Source organism: Toxorhynchites rutilus, chromosome 3 (assembly GCF_029784135.1).
Source record: "Toxorhynchites rutilus septentrionalis strain SRP chromosome 3, ASM2978413v1, whole genome shotgun sequence".
Lineage (NCBI taxonomy): Eukaryota > Metazoa > Arthropoda > Insecta > Diptera > Culicidae > Toxorhynchites > Toxorhynchites rutilus.
In genome coordinates this window covers 321,605,239-321,617,710 of record NC_073746.1, presented here as the reverse complement: position 1 = coordinate 321,617,710, position 12,472 = coordinate 321,605,239, and the positions used below count along the sequence as shown (strand labels likewise).

The window sequence follows — 12,472 nt, the reverse complement described above, 5'->3', positions numbered from 1 at the left end:
TAATTTTATGATGTTATTTTTCTTAAATGGTCACGATTCACAAAGTATTGAAATTTCATAAACGTTTCAAAATTCATATCTCCATTTTGGTTTTGCGTTTTTCAATAAAAATATACAAAAAAAATATCGAAGGGGGGAGAGGGGGGTGGGTTGAGGATATAAAATTTTCTAATATTGGATTCATTTTTTGAGAAAGATTTATCAACAGCACATTTCAAATGTTATTTTTCCTTAATAGCTCATTGATTTTTCAACAACTCTATCAAAGATTACATTTTGATCAGCCATCTTGATTTTGAGTAACGATTTTTCGAAACAAAGATCAATGATTTTAAATAATTTTAATTAATTTGAATTGGTAATATGACAATTAGAAATGGTCAGTTTAGGTTGTTTCCATCATAAGTACCAAGTACCAAATAAAATCGGAGAGGGTCGGGTTTACGGCCGGCTGATTTGGCATGGAATTGCTCAATACAAAAAAAAATCCTTCGAATTAAAATGGAATCGCTCTATATAGAAAACAACGCCGCTTATGCATGATCTTCCAACTTACCAGCGGCCTCTGATCGACGCGAGGGAGGTCTCGGTATCGCTATACTGCTACCACCGGCAGATGTTGGCGTAGGAATTTGTCGCTGGGTTAACTTTGCCAAATTGGCTGACGCCGGTGCAGATACGCTAATGTCACCTACCTCCGAAAAGATATCTCCGAGATCCGCGTATCGGTTGCTAAAAACGTACTCGATTAGTCAACTGCAAGGACAATACTGCAAGGACCTGGTACTTGGAAGTGGTGGACATCGAAAGCGTGGGACTCTGCAGGGGTGCATACGGATGCACCGTCGTCGGCGTTGAAGCGCTCGACGCATTCGGACTAGTGAGATGGGTGTTGTGATTCAGAATGGAGGCCGACTGGGTACCTGTTCCATGATGGCTCGCGTGCTGTGCCGCAGACGACGATTGCTGATGGTGATGCTGGTGGTGCTGCTGCTGGGAAAAGATAGTATAGTTAAGTTCCAGCAGGTCGTTACTTATTTTGTCCCCGATCTGCTGGGATACCGATTGCGACCGTTTCATGCGCAGCAGCAATCGATCGTGCGTTTCGGAGCTTCGTCTACCCTGTGGTTTTGTTGAGGTTTGCAGTGTGTATTTTTTGTATTGCGTGTTCCAATTTGTAAAAGGTTTGGTCAAGTTCATTATACATTCACATTTGGTCAGCGGTGAAATGCAATGAATGATGATTTCAGAGACACGTACGTATACACACACAGACGAATGAGATGAACAGATGTGAGGAGATAACATTGAGGGAAAAAGTAAAGAACATATAGTGTTAGTAATGGTAACAGTTGAATATATTGTGATTCTGAGGCAAAACAAAACAGTCAGAAAGCAAGATAACACGCAGGCTGTGACACCTTTACGGTGTCATGAAAGCTGTGGAAGCATGTTGTTGGTGTTGCCCAGAAGCGACGCCCAATCATAAACAATAATCATAGCGCACCAACGTAGCCCACTAAAGAAAAATAAAACTACTTGTAATATAGAAAATCACACTATCACGGTTATGATTGTTACAATTTTCTGTCAATTAAAAAATCAGAATTCATACTCGACCGACACCTGAAACTGAAACTTTCGATTCACCAGTCTTGGATGCTGAAACTGAAACTCACTGAAACTGAAGTCACTAGAAAGCATCACCACTTCGAAAAGCATATCTTTCGAAAATGAATATTCCCATATTCAATAAAACTCATCTAAACAATAGCAAGCCTCTCCTCTAAACTCCTCCCACCCAATCCACGAATCCCTCCACTTAACATTCAAAACGTCTATATAAAATGCTATATCTTTCCGTACCTGAACTATCTAAAGTGAGACCGAACAAACGCAAACCAAATTGTTACAGACCAGCATTTTACGCTGGAGTATCATGTTTACCTTCCCTCTCACGAAGTTGATGAAGTGGGCGTAATAACCGAAACGAGCTTGACGTGTGGATTGTTAAAAAAACGCTAAAACGAAACCCATCGAATATTCTATAATTCGTCACAGATTTGACAATCCATGGTGGGATAGTCAGTATTACAAAGCTTCATATATCTTCATAATCGAATCCTGTATATAATCGAGTCAAATTTTATTTTATTTTAATCGTTTTTTATGCATATATTTTTGGTTTTTTGAAAATAAAAGAAGAATTTAATTTTTGATTCATCCCCTTAAAGTCATAACATAGCTTTCTCATATAAAAAACCGAATTCATTCGGGAGGTGATAGAGGATCGATCGGATATCGGATCGGATATTCGATGAAAAAATCCCTCTACGCATATATTCGAATTTCAACAATGACACAGTTATAGAACTTTTTGTTCGTTTTGGACTCTGTTGTCTGAAACTGACGCTACATTGAGAAGTAAGCTACAAAAGACTATTCTGCTTCCATTAGAAAGATGAAAAAATGTAGTACAGGATATAGTTTTGAAATATCTAAATTAGTTGATTTGAATAACATTTTGGAAGTGAAAAAGTTCAAAGTTAGTAATTTTTAATGTGTTATTAGTAATTTTATCCTAAAAATTCATATTGAACATGGTTGTTTCTATCAATAAAATTAAAGCTCTCTAACCGCTTTACAATTTGTTCTTTGACACCCAAGTGTAAAGATAGATAGAAGTATCTTAATTTGGCTGCAATATCGATATAAACAATTCCTGGTGAAAATTCAAGCAAAATCTTCAAAAATCATGATTTTTACCCTACTGTGCGTATAATATCCACTTAAATTTCACCTTAACGTTGAAAGGTTACATTTTTCCTTGAATATTTGAAATGCAATTTTTTTTCCAACTATATATAATCAAGTCCAAAATTGTATATAATCGAGTCCGACCTGTACTACCTGACCGTAGATAGGTTTTACAGCGTAGATCAGAAGCGAAAGGGAAAAAACCTGATTTATTAGTGTGCAATAAATAAGTGATTATTCATATAATTTCTATAACGATGTAATTTATTTAGATTACATCGAATACCACATTAAGCGACGAGGTAATAAAATATATTTCAAACACTGAATCTCATTTGGAACAAGAAGATTGGCTGCTCAAATTGAGTAAATTACCAGAAATTTGAACTGTATTTATAGGACTGGTTTATGGTATACTACAATCCGGTTGTAGCTGTCTGGACAACGGCGGTCAAATAAAGCTACAGAGCAGTAGCAGCTATACTGTATAGCGAAACATGAGGCGTCGTGCACAAATTACGTAACGCTAAAAATCCTGGTTTTGGACCCCCTCCCCCCCTACTTAACGCAATTTTCTATCTCTAATACACAGTAAGTAACGCAATCTCGACCCTTTCCCCTCCCCTTCTCATGTTATGTAATTTGTGCACGACGCCTTACCACAAATGTGGAAGCCCAAAGGGTGGAATGGTTATCGATTATCACAAAAGTGGTAGGCCATTTGGTGAAGGAAAATTACCACTAAAATGGTAGGCTACTTGGGAAGTAGAGGAGGAACAAGAGATTTTTTCAATTCTATTTTATTAGGCTACTTTTACATAGTGGCTTGGTAGTAAATGCAATCTAAGGTAAACCAAGAAGATAACGATTAGAATTAACAGTTGACAGGAATACGCTGTATTGCGACACTTTTCGACAAAAGAAAAGTGGGAAATCCCGCAGTTCCAATTTAAGCACACTAGTCAACTGTCGGCCGACTATTCTCGAACGACTTTGTATTTAATTTGTGTTTGACTGCTGGAGTAAGCGGCGCACAATGAAAAGATTGTCCATAAATGTTATTATTGCTCTCATACAACGGGGAAGGAAAACGAAAATTGCCGAAATTGAGAGCGAATTTTATTATCGGCCGATAAACAATCGTCGTGTGTGCGTAGGTCGAAGCTAGCCAGTACTGATTAACACGTTGACTGCCACGTCAGCCACCGGTGACTGACACCGAGTTTATATATAAGCTTATATAAGCATTCCCTTTCGAACAAAAATACCTCCCACTACGATAAGAAACGATGGCCCTAATACGTTTAAAAATTTCCATAAAGTCGCTATAAAACCGTGGCACTCAACGTGTTAAACAGGCGGCCGAATGTTGGCCGACAAAACAGTTTGAATGCAATCGGGAAGCCCATCAAACTTTTTTATTGGCCGATATTGAATCGTTGTAGCATGCGCATATGCATAGCGCTCCGTACTGATTAAGTCGGCCGACCAAACCATCGGCCAACAAAAGTCTGCAGTCTAAGGGGGCTCTTAGTGTCCGTATCTCAAGAGCCAAGAACCACCTGGAAAGTGAAACTTCGTTAGACGTTGGAAGAAAGTAAATCGATAAGTGTGATCGATGAGGTTATACTATTCGCGCCATTCGTGAACAGTTGCTACAGAAGGATATACCGAACATAGCAAGAATGGCCTGGTCATACGAGTCCCTTGAGTATCAGGCTCTATGCATGAATCTGACTGCAAATGATAGTAACAATTCTGGTTCAGAGAGCGGTATCAATAAGATCCAACATAAAGCACCTTCAAAAAGCAAAGTTGAAGCTCACTTGTGTTCGAAGATAATTCGCGATTATTCAGACCTTGTCACTTACGTTGGCAGGTTATTCCCTAATCTTGATATAGTCGCCACACCAATTTGCGAACTTACGCATTCAGGTATCAAGTATTTTTGGAAACGGAACAAGAGGAGACGTTTATGAATTTGAAACAAATAATATCAAACGTCAAACATATTTGGTTTTTGAAACACGCTATGAACTAACGTTTGCATTTAAATAAATGGACAAAAATTGCCGATTTCTCATGGGTTTACCTTCAAACGCACTGACGAAACTACCCATGTAGCATCAATCATACTAACAAATGAGTCATCAGAAAAAAAATCAGTCGAACTACAACCGTGATGGCGAAAATGGTGAAGTTACTCCGTTCAGAAATGTGCGCGTTCAAAGAACGGTACCCGTCGCGTCGAAAACGGACATCGTGTGGCACGTTGTGGACGCTGGATACGCCTGTTCCGGCATCTATAACATCTTGGCACTATTGGACAACAATCAGAGCATCGAAAGAAAGCCCGGTTCCGAACGGCCGACGACCTTGAGCGGCAAGGAGCACCAAAGGATACTGAAGAGGAAGATCGAGGGAAAAGTGGCTACATCGCTGCGTGCGCTTGGCCGGGAGGTCGTTGCAACCGGCCAAGCAGTGAAAAAGTACCTGGCGAACATAGACATACATGTCAGAAAGCGGAAATCCCGTCCACTGGTCTCGGAGCTGCAGGCAGTGATGCAACGGCAGCCGCTGAATAAGATGGTCAAGTCGATTTTCCCGATGAATCGTGACGTTGCGGTGGTGATTGACGACGAGACCTATATCACTCTGGATGACAACGACTGGCCGGGCACTTCGTATTTTACTACCCCCACGAAGGAAGTGAGCTCCAAGCGAAGTTTATTTCACACACCAAGTTCCCCAGGAAAGTGCTGCTGTTGCTGACAATCAGCGAGAAGGGGATGTCAAAGCCACTCTTCTTCAGCTTCAAACTTGCCGTGAACAGGGAAATTTATAGTACGAAGTGCCTGCCGGAAGATGCGTCGTTTATCAAGAAATACCATAAGGGCGAAGACGCGATGTTCTGGCCGGATCTGGCGTTGGCTCTCTACTCGAAGCTTTAGAGGAGATGGAGCGGCTGAATATCGATGTGGTACTCAAGTCAGCGAACCCGCCCAACGTCCCCAGCTGCGTCTCATCGTGAATTTCTGGGCGAACCCGAAGCGAAGATCTACTCCAACAAATTTTGTCGCGAAAACTGAGAAGGAATTGATAAATAAAACGAAGAAAGAACTCAAAAACATGCCTACAAGCATGTTTTCGTCCGCCATGGCGATTGTTCCGGTTAACTGCCGGAAGGCCGCTCGCAAGGGCGTAGAATCATCATCACTCATTAATGATTTTCAATTTGCTGCAAATTCACGCAGGCTGAAAATAGTGCTACTCTATCTGCACGCTCAATAAAGAGAATGTCACTCCATCTTTGAACTGAATTTTTTCGATTCACGTTCATTTGTTTCATTCTTCCCTCTGAACGAAGTTATCAAATCGTCAAATGAAAATGAAAATATCTTATATCGAAAATATCTTATATCGATGAAAGTGTATTATACTCGAATGAAAATTTCGTCTGAGTTCGAACCGTAATCATTGAAAGTAATGAATATGACGATATGCAAGGCTGTGGGTTTCAATTGAAAACATTTGCTTTCACAAAGGAAACGATAGTAGAAAAGAACGAAATTGAAGAAAAATCGTTCCCAAATATTAAAAAAAACCACCGAAATAACACATCAGCATCATTGGATGCAAATTCAAATCATTATTCATGATATCATTTGGGATCGTAGAATTTTGAACAACAGAAACAGTTAAGTTCGATTTGATAGGAATTGAGTTTCAGTAGCAATAAACAATAACATATTCGAACTTCACGGATCAAATGAACCGTAAGATATGAGAAACTACGATAGAAATGGCAGGAAAAAAACCAAAAGATTAAATACACACTCTTGAGAAACCATCGCTACATTTTGATGAGATTACTAATTTAACTAAATTATAATATCAAAACACACCAGATCACGGTTTCAGAAAAAAATACACACACGCACACTGGTAAAGCACACGGCCAGACAAAGCTCAACACAACTGCACTCCAATCAACACAACAGCAGCACTTACCGACGATAGCGCCCCGATCGGCGACAGGGATAAATTCTCCACCGTTGCCCGCAACTCATCCACACTCGCCGAAATTGGTGCCGCTCCGTTGTTCAGCGGCTTTATCTCGACATGTATCTTCCGTTCTCCTCGCTCATCTTCACTATCGCTATCGGAACTCGAGTAGAAGTTGTCTGGAAGAGAAGAAGTTGCAAAAGCTTAATTTGCTAATTTTTCCACCCAAACCCGAACTGTTACTGGCACTTACTGCTCTTCTCGGTTATAGTTGCACTATCCCACGTGGCGTCACGTGGCTGTATACTGTACCCATCCTCGTCCACTTCGGGCGTCGCCGTCGGTGCGACGTTACCCGTGCTGACCGCAGACGTCGTCTGCAAATTGCTTGTCGCTTCCGCCGATTTCACGGCGTCGTCTTTCTCCTCGCTGAGGGGCGTCGGAGGCATGCGGGGGAAAAAAGAATCACATTAACTTGGTGAATGTATGGTACACCCATAAACGAGGTGGAACACGAGAAAATTCGGACACGAAAATATTTTCAGAGTAATTCCGGCCTGGAGTAAATCCCGGCCTTAGCTCCGGAATACTAGGTAGGTTCAACATCATGTTCACTGACAACATTGTCCTAGTACCTCTATTTGGTGAAATTTGAATAGTAGCAGTTTGCCAAATCGAGCCAGAGATGACAATCAGCATTATGCTGCTTCAGAAAAGACAGCAATCTTTCATGCACTTTGTTTCATAGTTCCAAATAACAAGAACTTATCTTTTCACTTCTCAGCCACAGACTGTTCACCAAATGAGGAGCTTTCTCCAGAAACTGCACTTCCGTTCAAACTGATTTCACTTCACCACTACTACGCCACCCCGACATGTGCCACGTTGCTCGCGCAATCTTATTTTAACGTCCATATAAAGTGAAACGAAAATTTGATTTCTGATACAAAAAAGAAGTTGCACCATCAATGGATGGCTCCATTGTTTATCCACTGTGAACTCATTCACAATTTGCAAATGAGAGTAAGAGAAGCGAATTCGGTCTGAGAGAGGGTTCATTTCAATATGCCGTGAAGTTTATTTGACGGTGAAAAATGAAATGAACACGGATCATCGTAGAGCAGCAACGTAAGCGCCAGAATGATTTTTGATTTATGTTGATAGAGAAACTGCTGGAAGAAACAAAAACCACAGAAACATTCCAATTGAATGCGAATGCCGATGGCTCATCGATGGTTTTTCATAGCGAGCATGAAAAGTCGCCACGCTATAATACAATCAAATTAATTTCTGTGATTACTGTGATTCTGTACACTTTCAGTAATTAAGTGAAATTTAAAAAAAAATATTCACAAAATAAATTTAGTCTTATTTGTGTCTTCGAATTTTTTCGTGTTCAACCTTTAGTGGATATGAATGGGGGAGGTATACTCACGCGTCAGAAATTTTCTCCTCTTTGGCACTGGAATTCTCGGTGGAATCTTTTTTCTTCTTACTTTTCTTCGATTTGGCCTTCTCCCGTCTACTTCGCAGGAAGCCGGAAACTATTTGTGTGCGTTTTTTTTCATTGTTGTTGTGCGTGGGCGGTGTAATGAATCGAAGCGGTGGAGGAAAAAAAAGAGCGAAAAGGGGCATTTAGTTAACGCTGGGTCGCGGATTAATTAGTTGCGACAGTAATTTAGTCCTTCGGTTAATGGGGTGTTGGAAAAAAAACTAATGTAAAACTGTGATGATGAAAACTAAAATACTTCAAGCGATTAAGAACAAATTAGTGTATATATAGTGAAACTTATAAAAAAATTAACTTAGTCTATAAAAACCACCACAAATCAGAGCAACTTATTGTGTTAACAAGAGAAAATAATACGCGTCCTCAGATCATACAAATGCCAACCAAATGAAACAGAAAACAGAAGATAAGCGCACGGTCGACACTATCGCGCCAGCAAGCATCAATACCGTGAGTGACCCTAGGCCGAGAAGCTACACTAAGTGTTTTTATTTTCTAGAAAAATCTCTACTCGTGGGAGCGTGGGTTAGATTATTGGCTATTCTAAATTCATCTATTTTAACCATATCGAGCAACTTACCGTGATTGGTGATAAGAAGGGAACAAGGAAACTACGGATCTAACTGACTGAAGGAAGGGCGTGTTAGATGACTTGAATAATCGAGACCAAACGAATGGATCGACATGCAATGGAACAAGGGTTCTCGTTTGACGTTCTCATTCAATACTAAACAAATTGTTAAATGCGTTGATATGATAAATGCATAACGATAAATTAGAGATCGATAAGAACACGAAGGTTCACAATTCACAATGGTTCAATACAAGAAAATATACTGTTAGCAGAAGGAGTTCTAGAACACGTTTAATACTACGCAAAAAGTATAGGTAAAGTTCCACATATAGTATACGAGTATGCTATACTCGAACTAACATAGGTTGTTGTTGTTTGTTTGAAATGCTTTAAAGTACCCCCTTTGCAAAGCCAAAGTTTTAAATTCAAAGATGCGATGTCATTTAATTTCAGGGCTTGAGATTTCCGAAACTAAGAGATGAGCAGAGGCGAACGAACTGCAAAGTTTAAAGCCTCTTAAAAACAAAGAAGAAGAAGAAGAAGAGATGAGAAAATGATTTATTCACTTGTTTTTTTTTCACTTCAGAATCATTTTTGATTAAATAATTTTAATCAATCGCTGTGGAGTGAAATCTGTAAACTCTCTACACATACTGAAACATCAATTCATCTGTTTCGTTCATTTCTGCTATCGTTTCCTATGATTTGGAAAATAGAAGCTTTCCATTGACGATTCAAACTGCTCGAATGGGATACAATCATGCGATAGGACGTTCGCAGTTATAAATTGAATGTTTCATTCGGTCTATTGCATTAAATATTACGTCTCAGCCTCAACAGATGCTGATGGCTGCTCGTTGTCTAGAGCGAAACTAAAAGAGAAATTACCCTCTACGTATCTTTCTTTGGATGGAAGCAGAAAATCTTCGGAGAGCTCCAGAATAACATCAATATTCGAAGAAATTTCGGGCAAATGTAAGGTGAATCTTGCTTTCATTCCTTTTCACTCGAATGAAGTTATGTGGTCGGAATGAACAATATTCATCGAGTTGGTCAGACATATTAAGACCTATTAATATATTCTAGCGTCTTTTTTCAGGTTAATAGTTAACCTTTTCGGGGGCTCAGATGACATTTCGCTACAGACCGGTGCTATAAAGCGTTGATGGTCAGTAACGGAGATCAATCTATCGGATACTGGAGATAGAGGATGAGTCAATTCAGACCCCGGAAATGTGAACAATTCTGCGAAGGAACATCCAAAGTCCCATTATGATAAAGTAATTTTAGTGATACGGAATTTAATCTAGTAGGGCCATAACAAGTAACTTTAGGCGCGCTTTTCTCTGAACTAGTATTTTTCAAACTAGCGTACACAATATCTCAAGTTCTACTGAACCCATTCATGTGGAATGTCTATGAATTTTTTTTCTCTATTATAGTGACTTTCAACACATTTCGGCTGGTTCGTCACTTTTACTTCCATTTTTGGATGAATGTCGGGAGCGAGAATTGAACTAGTTTAAAACGTGATTTGTCCGAGAAAGTACTTTTCGAGATAAAGGGGTAGCCCGTGTTACCCTACCACTATCATTACAAAATTTGCTGTGCAGATCAGTTGTGTGTAAATCGTTCGTTCGAAACGCGAACGCAGTGCAGGAGAAGGGAAAGTAGAACATCCCAACGTAAGCTCCGCCTTCGCACCGGGTGTAGTATTAAAAGATAGTCCACTGCTGATTTAATCTTGCTTGGAGGCGAATGAACTGCAAAGTTTAAAGCCTCTTAAAAACAAAGAAACATGAAAACATGATTTAATTCTATTCTCACTTCAACCAGCGAGCAGCCAACATCCACTCTCAGAGTTTTTGCCACACAGTTTGTTTTTATTCGAAGTCTGAGTTGGTCGATGGTGGTGTTTGGTGGATGAAAGATGTCACTTTTTTTTTATTTTAATGCATTTGGCCGAATAGTATTGTGTGAAATTCTGTGTCGTAAACAAATTTTCTTGTGTCGTACTGCCGTTCTACGCATAGTTGTCCCATGTTACTTTTTGACAATTTTCACTTTTCTTGATAGAACGATGTTTTTATGCCTGATCTTCCGGAAAAATACAAAAAAAGGTTATTGTTTGATCCCAGCTTTTGAGAAAACAACATCAAGCACAATTGTACCATGTTCATATTTGATATTCTAGGCATAACTGTCCCTCCATGTATTTTTTGTAGATCCATAATAAATGGATTGATTCGAGTACAAAAATTTTCGCGTTTTCAGCAGGACTAATGCACTTAACTCAGCGACATCTGGAATCAATTAGACCAAACAAAAGCAAAAATTAAAATGTAAAAAATTTCATTTATTGTTATCAAACTTCCAGTTGAGCTGCATCAAATTGTTCCTCTTCTGTAGGTCAAAAGAACAACACAAAAAAAAACTTATTGTTCGCCCCAGTATTTTGAAAAACAGCAAAAAGTTCAATTGTACCATGTTGATATTCTAGACATAACTGTCCCACCATGATTTTTGAGCTTTTAGAAAACCAGGTATATTGCTAAACTCAAATGCTTAAAGCGGCTAGTAGACAAATATGCTAGAAAACTTTGCGTTTTTCTCAGTTGCTGATTTTGGAACATGGGACAACTCTGCGTAGAACGGCAGCGTAACGTTGAAAATGTTGCAGAATACATTTGGTGATTCAACTACACTGGAGTCGCTTTTTACGCGGGGGATACGTGCCGCGTAAAAAACCCCGTAAATTCTAAAATCCGCGTAGATCCTAAAATCCACGTAAAAATAAACCGGGTAATTTTCAAAATCTGTGTAAACATCTAACAAACAGTAAATTTCAGTTTAAAATGCAACCCATATTCTAACAATAGATGAACCCATTTTTTTTGCATGCTACAATCATGATATATGTATCTCTTTTTATTTCTCAGCTGCTAATCAGTGATGCAATACAAACTTATTTCGTGAAAAGTCACATCAATTAGCATATTGAATTTTGACGACGCTCAAAAAAACCGTGTAAATTTCGGGATCCGCGTAAAAAACACAGCGTATAAAAAAAACCGCGTAAAAAGCGACTTCAGTGTATGTCGAAAACATTGGTGGTCATTCGAAGACGGGCGAGAAGAACCGTCCATCCACTTCTTCGAATGATAACAACGACAAAATAAAAGAAATGGTGCTCGGGACTCGTCATTTGAATTTGATTAAGCCCCGTGAATTAAATCTCACGAGTTCGTTCGTCATATTTTGGTTGATATTTCCGGAATGAGAAAAGTTGCAGCACGACTAGTGCTAAAAGAGCTCATTTCACAATATTTTTTTTTCTAAAAGACTGATAATACTTCTCCAATGCATTTCGGATAACTCAACATTGAAATTTTATATGATAACGGCACTGTTGCCAACTTGGATTATTTCTCCCAATATTCTAAACCAAAAACAGGTTATCATTTCATACTGGTATCTTTAATTCGCAAATCAATCCCCAAAATTATTCAAGTCAATTAGAAGTGTTTTATTGGTGAGAATTGATGCGATTTATGATAGAGGGTATAATTGAATGATCAAAGAATACACAACTACTCTTCCCACTATCTCCAGATGAATTTTAGAGC

General features: G+C 39.1%; 1 protein-coding gene across 11 annotated transcripts in view; it reads right to left on the bottom strand.

Moving 5' to 3' along the window:
• The window catches only part of LOC129774687 (F-BAR domain only protein 2), a 92,366-nt gene that overhangs the window by 14,598 nt on the left and 65,296 nt on the right, over positions 1–12,472 (bottom strand). For 10 of the 11 annotated variants that reach the window (XM_055778535.1, XM_055778537.1, XM_055778536.1 and 7 more), the window contains 5 exons: positions 8,198–8,306; positions 7,016–7,191; positions 6,769–6,941; positions 788–993; positions 557–732 (listed from right to left, as the gene is read on the bottom strand). In XM_055778535.1, coding sequence (XP_055634510.1) covers positions 557–732; positions 788–993; positions 6,769–6,941; positions 7,016–7,191; positions 8,198–8,306 — 840 coding nt within the window. The remainder of the gene's footprint in view (positions 1–556; positions 733–787; positions 994–6,768; positions 6,942–7,015; positions 7,192–8,197; positions 8,307–12,472) is intronic. The other variant, XM_055778540.1, reaches the window with a different exon arrangement.